The sequence below is a fragment of the Gymnoscopelus braueri genome, assembly GCF_963280865.1.
Source record: "Gymnoscopelus braueri genome assembly, chromosome: 21".
Taxonomy (NCBI): domain Eukaryota; kingdom Metazoa; phylum Chordata; class Actinopteri; order Myctophiformes; family Myctophidae; genus Gymnoscopelus; species Gymnoscopelus braueri.
The window spans coordinates 19,110,231-19,121,516 of NC_137623.1; the positions used below are offsets into that span (position 1 = coordinate 19,110,231).

An 11,286-nucleotide genomic window follows, 5' to 3' on the forward strand; every position below is an offset into this window, starting at 1 on the left:
TGCTTGTGGCACTTGTGGTTGTGCTGGTGGTTATTATGTTTAGTAAACACTCCTGATTGGAACTGTGCTCTGAGAGACGGTCAGCATGTCTTGAAGCGTGCACTTGACGCCTCCAGTGTGGCTGCACCCATAGTAAAGGGTACGCTTGAATTTGCGGACTTATGTGGACATTTGGCCCTCACAAGTATAGTAATAAAGTACACACTCACACTCTCTCTCTCTCTCTCTCTCTCTCTCTCTCTCTCTCTCTCTCTCTCTCTCTCTCTCTCTCTCTCTCTCTCTCTCTCTCTCTCTCTCTCTCTCTCTCACAAACACACAACATTCTCTCCATTGGCGTCTGACCCCCTCCGGTGTGTGTGTGTGTGTTTGTGTGTCCTAGGTGGTGTGCGTCGTGCACAACTTCAAAGGCAAGCTACTGCTCGGCGAAGACGTGCCGTCGGAGCCGCTGCCCAGCAGCGGCGCCACGGGCATGGGCCGCGTAGAGAGCCCGCTGGAGAAATACATCGCCTCACAGGTGAGTAGGACCAACCAACGCATTCTCACACCCGTTCCGTCAAAACGGGTGACGGCTGGGGTTTGGATTTGACCAATACGGCGCTATTTGACGTTTCGGAGTGGAGGTATCAGATGCTGACGGGGGGAAACACGATGATTTATGATTCTGGCCCTATCTGATGCAACGTTCGGCACGCCGACTCGCTCGCCTATAACGGCTCGCTCGGCCGTGCCTCTCGTGGCTCAAGTCCGCTTAAGGTGGCGCGCCTCCGCCGTTTTAGCAGGTTTTTAATAGGTTTCAAACGTTGATTTTATAAAGATTATAAAGATGACGTCAATCGAAGATTTAAAAATAGATTGAAAATCTGTTCTCTGGGCCACTCACACACCTACCCTGTGTGTCTACAAACAGTTGGACACGCGATCATAAGGGATGTACATTTTCTGTGGCGAGCTGAAAAAGTAAGTGATCCGTGCAATTTTGACGACAAGCTATTTTTGGACCTGTCACAATGATTACATAATCGTATGATCGCACTTATCAGAGATAATCGCAAAACATTTTTGCATAATCATCAGAATCGTTTCCATGCATCTGCATACAGTACATGCATGAAAAATAGCATTTATTTTCTTTTTTGAAAGTATGAAATGACTAAATATGGCCTATTTTTGCCATACATAGATACATACAGTACATTATTCATTTTGAATATTTATGTAATTTGTCAAACCAGCCCTGTGCAGTTTTTGTTTACAAAGCCTAAATGCCAAGCAGAAATGTAATTTGTATTTACGTTCCCATGTTCAATGCCAAAAACTCAAATAATTTGGTAATGCAATCATTAGTGACAATTAATCGTCAAGTGAAATGTCATGGTAGCCCTACAGGTGAATGCAGCAGCGATAGGGCCGGGGAATGGAGAACCTTATCGCAGAACGCCTCACAACTATGCCATCCTGAGCATTTTATTTATTAATCCTTGAGAGTTGTTTATTAATCCTTGAGAGTTGTTTACGCGTTTCTACATTTTTACACTCTCAGAGGTTCAATTAAAGGTAGTTTAAGTGGTTAAAACAAGTTTTTTTGTTTGTTTAAAAGTTAAAAAACATGTCTTAATGAATCCATCCACCCACCGAATCGGGTGGGTGGATTACCACAAAATGACATCACTGAGTAGCGGTGATACGCAGTGAGTTGGTCACCTCAGCACACACAGCTGATTTTACTCTCCACCCACCCACCGCCCTCCAATGGCACGTTCGGAAACCATGAGGGAGGCGGGGTCAACCCAAAGGAGTACGATGGTGTTTTAATTATCAATAAGGAACTTTAGGTGGATAAGTGAGTTCGGTGGTGGATGGATTCATTTGGAGCAGGTAGCAGCCTTCGGAACCAGAGGAAGGCGGGGTCAAACCCGTACGGACAACAAAGGAGTATGAAAGGTGTCTTGTCAATAAAAATGTAATCTTTTAATTTTTTATCGCTCCTAAGAACTTTGTTCTGATGTCTTCTGGTAGCATGTACATGTAGCAGAGACAGAGAGCAGTGAGGAGGAAGGTTCTTTCTGTTTCATCAAAGAGTGGCTCCTGTCCTGCGTACAGTGGCTCCGGGCCTGCCCCTGTTCCAGCGACACCCAACGGCAGTATATAAACAATGAACGCATGACAAAAAACACCTCTGGATCAGTGGTTCTCAAACGTTTCCCCATTTTAAAGACCGCCCACAACTCTGAGAGGGTGCAAACCAAATGGAACCTTACAGGTCCATTTGGTTCCATGTGTGCACCCTCTCAGAGTTACAGACCTGTAAAGGGTCCATTTGGAACCCCTTCAAGTATCCCAATGGGTCCCTGGACCCCACTTAGAGAGCAACTGCTCCAGATGTGATTTGCTCTCTCGCTCTCTCCACAGTGAAATTCCACAGCTGTTTTGTTTACATCTGAGAGGCCAGAGCCCTTGAGGACCATTGTAACATCTGTATTTCACTGTGCCTTTGTCTCACTCTCTTCGTCTCCATCTTACTGGCTCTCTTCCCTCTTGTCTCCCATCTCTCTCTCATTTACCAGCTCTCTCTCACTCTCACTCTCTCTCTCCTCTCTCTCTCTCTCTCTCTCTCTCTCTCTCTCTCTCTCTCTCTCTCTCTCTCTCTCTCTCTCACTCACTCACTCACTCACTCACTCACTCACTCACTCACTCACTCACTCACTCACTCACTCACTCACTCACTCACTCACTCACTCACTCACTCACTCACTCACACACTCTCCAGCCCCCAATGGCTAAAAAAAACGGTTTCTAGGCCAAGAGAGGATAAGGAGGAGTCCTTCCACTGTCCAGAGCATTTGCTGCTCTTTTCCTTCTCCAGGCTGTTGTGTACTCCAAAAGGAACTACAACTCTTTTTTGCTCCGGCAGAGCTCAACAAAGTTGATAGAGGGCGACCCATTGTTCATTGCTGGCAGAATCAAGCCTTGGGCAGAATGCAGAAACAAAAACAAAATAAATCACGACCACCATAAACTTCTGGCCAATCGCACACAACGTTCGGCTAGTTACACAATCTCAGAGGTACAAGAAATGCCCAACAGAAGGTCGTCAAGGCAGTGCTTAACTTATTGGCCTGTCAAAGCCTGGGAAAAAAGTGTGTCTTCGGCTGGAGTATGCTGCAGCCTCCAGTTTGACCTCCGCTTTGACGCCCAGCTCTTCTGGGCTTCTTTCCTCCACTGTTACTTGTTACCGTTCCAAAGTTTGCTGTGTTGTGTGTTTGTGGTGAGCATTTATCTCTTTTCCCTATTTTCTTCACATTGTTTAGAACAGGGGTTCTTTTTCATGTCAAGGACCCCCAAATTGATACATACTAGCCCGTGGACCCCCATTTGAAAATATATGCCAGGGAATACCAAAAGAGACGTTTTTGTATGGCTATAGCAGTGATTCTCAACCATTTGTGCACTCTGAGTTACAGACCCATAAGGTCCATTTGGTTTCATTTGTACACTCTCAGAGTTACAGACCCATAAGGGTCCATTTGGTTCCTGACTGTCAATCATTTGAATGGGGACCCCCTGGAACCCCCTCCAGGAACCCTGGGGGTCCCCGGACCCCACTTTACGAACCACTGGTTTAGAAAGTCCAAAACTGAATCACCATGGTCACTGTGCCATCTGACAAAGAGCGGGAAAATCTCACATCCACTCTAACAGCCACGGCTCTATAAATAGCTTGCCACGAAGACGCCTGGGAGGAGAAGGAACCACAGTGAACAAATGTCAGGGCAGAGTGACACAACCTTTTGAAAAAGAACATAATAATAATAGTAATAATAATAAAGCTGTACTTTTTGGGTTGTCAGTGACTCAAGCAGTGACTCAATGTCCATGTATTTCTCTCAAGCACATGGCTGACGCACAGCTTGAAGATGGCACAGTCATAAACCAATTACTCGCTATGTATGATCCCTGAAAAATAATAAACGAGCCAAGGCAATTGCTTATTCTGGGATTGTTGCTGATGATTGAATTGTTCACTCACTTTTTTTTTAGGGGGGGGGGCTTTCTTAACCACTTAATCACTATATGACTATACCTCTTCGCACGACAAATGCATTTGATCAAAATAGCGACACCAGAGTTAATGTGGTTAACGTTCATTTTTATTGACCATTATTTAAAAAAAAATCCTGGTCCATATCTGACCATGGGGCACCCATTTGACGCTACGGGTCTGTATCTCTGGTATTAGGCGTATCCGCACGGCACTCCCTCGGGTCGCCAGCAATGCACATGCTGAGTTTGAAGTCGGTCGGACGGACGGTTCTCGAGATACGTGAAGTACATACGGACACACCCGACATAGACACAGAGATTTCGGACATTTATCGTAAAATGAGGCTGTTGGGTCAGTGTAGAGTTTGGCGTAGAATTGTATAGCACGATTCATCAGCCTCTATGTGACCGGCTCTGGTTTGGTTTCAGATATGGGGACCTGACAAGAGCTATATGGCTGCAGAAGTCGATTACCAAGGTACTAGCTGAGCTAGCTGAGCTACAGTTTAACGCTCGTCCCTCCCTGCTTAGCAACCCTACACAATGCTCCCCAACCCACCCGCACCAAAACACAACCCTCTGCATGGCTGCTTCTAGCTCCCACCCAACACGCTGCTGTACTGCAACCACTGTGTACTGTATACTGCAACCACTGTGTACTGTATACTGCAACCACTGTGTACTGTATACTGCAACCACTGTGTAATGTATACTGCAACCACTGTGTAGTGTATACTCCAACCACTCTGTACTGTACTGCACTCGCTGTGTACTGTACCGCTATAACTGTGTACTTTTACTACTTTACCACTGCACTGTGTGTGTAGTGCAGGCTGTGCTATAAAGGAGTTACCTCAGGACTCTGTCATGTACCTTCAGGTGATGTGTTTAGCCGCTGTCGATCGATTATTTTGTCTTGCCTTACCCTGTTAACCAAGTACAAATCAGGCATTACACACTCGCAGCCATGCAGATGAAATAGATTAGAAAATCAATGCCTGCAGTGCTTGCAAGCCCTCGGCTGGGCAATTAACCGGAAATGTGTCAAAACATCAAGACATTTAGAACCCCATGTAGGGGTTAGGTTAATTGAACAATTTAAAAGCAGGTTTTGTTTGTTGTATATAATTTAGTTGGACACAACTAAATGTATTAGTCTGACTAACCACTTAAAAGACCACTTCACCCATTTTCAACCTATCTTCATATAATTGGTCCTCACTAATAATCATTATAATATGGTATTTGTGTCTACTTGGTCTGTGCTGTGGAGAGTTCAGAAACCTTTAAAAAAATATATTAATGCGAAAACAATGGCTTCTATTTCAGCACCCAGATTTTCCATGAATAGAAAGCCTGCAGTTTCTATTAGGCGGTTTCACTGGTAGGCTGGTTTCTGAACTGTCCAAAGCCGTCCTCTTGAGACACAGACCGGGTAGACAAAAATGGGACCATAATTATAATGAGCATTGGTGTGGACCAATTATATGAAGATAGGTTGAAAATGGGTGAAGTGGTCCTTTAAGCTCTGTATTATACTTTGTTGTACTATGGTTGCTTGTAGTATAATCGTGATATTGATTTGGAGTCATATCGCCCAGCCCTATAACCACCACACCTCAAAGTAATAGCTGTAAATCTCACTAGCCTAAAGATTGCTGCCGACGTTGCCAGCCATTGATCGAATACTGTTTGAAAAGATCGGAAATAATGCTGTGCTTTTTTTTAGCTTGGCTTGTGGAATAGACTGGCAAGAGTTCGAAGTGAAGCGGAAAGCCCTCGTTCAGATGCAACCGCTATGTCTTTTATATTACCCCTTAAACCCTCTGAGATGGCACTTTTTTCTCCCTCTACACCAAATCTCTTTTCACTGAATGCTCCCCACAGAATAGGGATGCTAGGGCTCAAGTGGTTAATTATTGTTGAAATAAGCTCTGTGGCAAATAAAAAGTTCATGATACTTACACGCTTTGTTACGCAACATAATCTTCACGAACAAACGTTTTATGATTTATGAAGCTTAAATGAAATCACCAGCATTGAGAAGCTACCGTATGAACAAACTACAACGTGGTCACGTCTTTATGTCTTGTCGTATGATTCGGTATGATGACGTGTAATGTCCCCGACAACGTCTTTAGTTTAATTTAGCCATGTGTTAGCGAATGCCTTTTCAAGACACGTAAAAGCTCACAAAATGTACAAGTGGGGTTTCTACCAAGGTATATTCTGTCGTATAGAACAAAACGTGAAAAGCCCATATACCTGTGTTTACTACATTAAAACATTTGATTTAACCTAAACCCCATAAAAAAACATAGACTTAGGAATAACCAGAACAACATTTCAAGAAAGCCAGGAAGTGCAAAATGCTAACTTGTTTCCGGGTTTTGGGACTACAAACTACTGCCACATTATCCTGATTATTATTACTATTATTATTACCCTTATTATTATTATCTTTTCAGGCTTGCATGGGTGGTGCAGTGACATTTTCTGACATGTTGTTGCCTTTACATTGCATGATGGGTAAACATGATCCGCCGTGATTCTGCAATGTCAGTCTGTCTGTCCACTGTGTCTCACATGTGTCCCTGTCTCTCTCTCTCTCTCTCTGTGTGTGTTCGTCCTTACAGAACCACATCGCCTTCGCTGAGGTCACATGATGTGGAGTCGGCCGTGTGGCAGACCCACTGGACGTCCACGCTCTTCACCATCCCTGCCGGCTATGGAGCGCAGCATCGCTAAAAACAACAACAACAACCCCATTCTGCTGTGTTGTATGTCTGGTTCCGCTGTTATGTCGCTACAGTGTAATGTGTTTGCACCCCCCCCCCTCTCCCGCCCCCCGTCCTCTCCAGAGGTGGGTAGAGCAGCCAAAAAAACGTAGTCAAGTAAATGTGATGTTACTTGAAATAATAGTGACGCGAGTACAATTAAAAGTAGTCATCCAAAGAATTGCTTGAGAAAGAGTAAGAACGTATCTAGCAAAAATGCTACTCATGTACTGAGTTACTTTGAACGATCTGATTTTGGTGTTTATCGGAATGCAATTGAAATGTCTAAAATGTTAAATTAAAGTGCTCAACTAATAGAAATAAACTTTGAAAGTACCATGTGCAACTTCAAGTAACAATCGGAATGCTGCGAAGTCATTTGAAAAATGTTACTTTTGGCCCAAATGTAAAGGAGTAAAAGAAACAGTTTCTACTTCACAAATGTATGTGAAAGTGAAAAGTATGATGCAGTAAAACTACTCTTACAAGTACAATTCATTCAAAAAGTTACTCAAGGAAATGTAGCCGTGTAATGTACCCACCTCTGCCACCCCCCAACTCCCTGTGTGTCAATTGCAGCTCAAGAAAAAGACACCGAAAAAAAATAATCTTTAATTGCTTGGTGGAACAAGTGGCTTCAGATTTTCTATTCTAAACCTTATTCCCTGAACTGTTGCCTCCAAGAATGAAGCACCACTCAGCATAAAAGTCCTAAAGGGGACTTGGAAGAGAAGCATACATGTTTCGTTTGGCTACTGGGTGTGTTATAAACACAACTCTAATATGACAAGCGGATCTTCAGCAAGCAAGCCGACTGTGGGGAAAAGATGTCTCGGGATTGTCCTCTAGACAGAGAGAAAGTATGCTTTATAGCAGTGATTTACACTATAAGGGGCCGTGTCCACAGAGAGCGCCTTTTGAGCTGGCAGCGCCTGTCTGCCATGCTTTTCTATGGTAGAGACGCGCTGGTGCGCTCCTCTAACCAGCGCGAGCATCGCTGCTTCAGCACTCCAGACGACCATTGTTTGGTTCTTTTTGGCACAGTGCCCTGCAGCGCTTCAAGCTGGAAACAGTTCAACTTTTGGAGAGGAGCGCTGCTCTTTTGATCCTCTTGGCTGTCTTGGCTGTTGATCGGTTTCGAACACACAGCGTGTCAATAAACAATGCGTGCGTACTCTATGGACATCATGATATCCATATACAAGGCGTCTCTCCTCTCAAAAAACGGTATCTGTGAACACAGCGCCTAAAGGTCAGTCCTCAGAGTTAGTTAATTTAACTCTGAGATTTACAGACCCAAAGGCGTCGATTTGGACCCGTTGAGAAACAGAGATTTATATCACGTATTAATGTGTGTTCCCGTTTGAAATGTTGTTCTGGTTATTCCTAAGGACTTGTATTTAAAGAGACAGAAGATAGAAGACTTGTATTTAGAGGTTGTAGTGAGATTCAGTGCTGGAGACTTTTTTTTTACTTGAAGGTTCAACCATTTGCTGCACTGCAAATAAAAAATAACTAAATCAATTTGAGCAAATTCTTTAACCTAGCACAGGGTCATTTTTACTCATGTTTGTTTATTCAGTAACATTTTGTCTCATCTTTTTTTTTTATCTTGAGAGTATAGTATATATATATATATATATATATATATATATATATATATATATATATATATATATATATATATATATATATATATATATATATATATATATATATAATTATTTTCCGGTCCAATTGGGCCCCCTAGCACCACCTGGTGTCCCCCACTTTGAAACCCAATGGATTGGACGATAATTCTGACGGTTTGATACCTAATCTACCTTTGTGGCACTTTGTATTGTCGATACCTCACCACTTTGGAGCATGAGGGTTTTAGGGGCCAGTGTGTCCAGAACGTGTGTGTGCGTGGGTGTGTGTGTGCGTGTGTGTGCGTCCGCGTGTACAGTATGTAGACAACCTGAGCTAATCAATGTGAATCCATTATATTACCTCCTACTGTGTTTCTCCCTCCCCCAAATCCCCACACGGGTATCTGAACTCCCCCTGCTATGCTTAGTTGTGTGCTGGTGTTGTGCTCCGAAAACAGCAGCTCTTAGATATGCTATTTTCTTGAGTATGAATAACTAACTAAGAATAAATCAGGCTAAAGCTGCATCAGACAATCATCTTCACAATCACTTCCCCTTCGAATCTCTTTTCTTTTTACAAAAGCAATATTATTTGCCAGCAGACATTGTCGTCCAACACTGTAAATGCACAACGTGGAGCCATGGAGATAAATCCATCGTCAAAAAAAGATCTGCCCATGTCCCTCTACATGATTTCAGGATGAAAGTTACCGCGGTTGGTTCGACTCACAGGCCAAAATTGAGATTTCTTAGCGTCGTCGATTTACAGGACACAAGTAGCTAGTTTCATTGTTGTCTTTAGTCTCATACCGTCTTTCTTGGTGCATTCAAAAACAAACAAAAAAAATTACTCAACATTTCTCATTCAAAAGCACTTCTTCCGAGTGCCTGCGTCATTTTGGCGCGAGTGTCGAGGCAGACACTTGTAAATAGTGTTTAGAGAAGTCTTTTTTTTTATGTGGAATGGTTATTGTGGAAAAATACAGTATACCAGTGAAAGATTATATCAAAATGCATTTGTTTAATTGTAAAGGTTACACTTTAAATAGTTTTCCAGTGCCAGAGGGTTTGGCTGGTGGAAACGGGAGAGAATGACTTTGCAGTCTCAAGCCTCATTTATACTTAGTTGCGTGCTCAGTAAATAACAGATCTACAAGCTCACCACACGTCACGCATGTGACACGTGGTGAGCTTGTAGATCTGCTATTTGTGGATGCAACAGCATGCAACCAAGTATAAATGAGGCTTTAGATGCAAATGGCTGTGGTATAGCTGTGATATACTGTAATCCCGTGATGGGAACGTTCGTTGGCAGCATTTGTCATATGCAAGGTTATAATAGTTTAGCTTTGTTAGTTATTTTTATTTTTATTTCATTTTGACTTTTTGTTTTTTAATTTGCAGTTTAGGTTTGTGTGGGTGTTCAAATTGTTTTGGAAAAGGATGATTTTCATAGTAGTAGTTGTAGTGTTTTAGCTTGTAGAAGGGCAATTTTCACTATTTTTTAAATGTGTGCATTTTTGCACAAGCCTTAAAACTGGCACAGTTAAAATATTGATTTTTTATTTCATATCCATCTAAAACTAAAACTTCTGTTTTAGTTAGTTGTGTAAACACAATACAGTTTCAGTTATGTATTTTTTTGTAAAGCCTCTTTTATTTTTATTTCAGTTGATCCATTATAGTTTGGGTTTTTCTTTTTTAGTTAAGTATAATAACCCTGGTCATATGATTTAGAATCTAAGATGCCATGCACAGTACTTAATTTTGTACCAGGTGTGCTAGACGTGATTCCTACATTGTTCATACAATTCCCAAATTCTTATACACAACAAAAGTGTCGGTTTTTGTATGCTTTATACCAGTGGTTCTCAACCTTTTCTCAACGCGAGGCGTTGTGAGCTTGTAGATCAGCTATTTTCAACATTATTTGACAATTTGGCCAATGTTTTTATAGTATAGTTAGTTGATTACTTTAGATGCAGTAATGGTCCTTTTTAATTTTTTATTGTACTGTAGGTGTAAAAAAAGGTCTTAAAAGTCCTTAAATTGTCACTTCACTGTCATAAAAAAAATCATGTGGGGACCACCCACAGGTTTAGAACCACTGCTCTATATATCATGTTGACCATCCAAATATCGCCATCACCTCCCTAACACAGAAGGACGTTGTTGCTGTGATTGAATTTGGAAATTGTTGCTGTGAAGCAGAATCCTTTAACTCAATGTTTCCATCGTTTTATGATGTTTTCATAAGTGTGTAGAGAAAACACTAAGAGACTACTTTCACAAAATAAAAAAAATAGTGAAAACAGCAGATCTACAAGCTCACAATGCATCACGATGTGACGTGTTGGGAGCTTGTTGATCGGAGATATGAGTTTTTTTGCCCAACAGCGACGACATACTATAATAGCCCTGAGACACACACACACACACACACACACTTTTGTAGCGTATAAGAATTGAGTCAAAGTGCCAACCCTCGGCCATGTGAAATCATTCTCTTTTAGGGTAGTAATAACCTATTGTATTTGGCTTTATTTTCCACCAGGAGAGGAATTTAGAACGTATAGTGATAGATCCCATTCTGTTATCCCCCTTTAAAATCTCTATTTTTGTAATACTCACTGAAGCACTTATACACAAAAAAAGAGAGAGGTGGTCTCTAGGTAGAAACACGCGAACGGCAGCACTTTAAACTCTTAAACCCCATATGTTGTTGAGCGGAGTTCCTCAGGGCTCTATACTAGTGTATTTTCTGTTTTCGCTCTACATGAAATACCCTCGCAGAAAATAGCCGTTCTAACAAGTTTACCACGCGTCGCAAGCTTGTA

The 11,286-nt window shown here is 42.1% G+C and overlaps 1 protein-coding gene across 1 annotated transcript in view; it reads left to right on the forward strand.

The window, feature by feature from the left end:
• Positions 1–6,707, forward strand: part of LOC308077639 (phospholipid phosphatase-related protein type 5-like) — a gene marked incomplete at its 3' end in the record, with an annotated part of 112,102 nt that extends 105,395 nt beyond the window's left edge. Inside the window, exons 5-6 of the mRNA XM_080418452.1 lie at positions 380–514; positions 6,678–6,707. Coding sequence (XP_080274578.1) covers positions 380–514; positions 6,678–6,707 — 165 coding nt within the window. The remainder of the gene's footprint in view (positions 1–379; positions 515–6,677) is intronic.
• Positions 6,708–11,286: the final 4,579 nt, after the last annotated feature.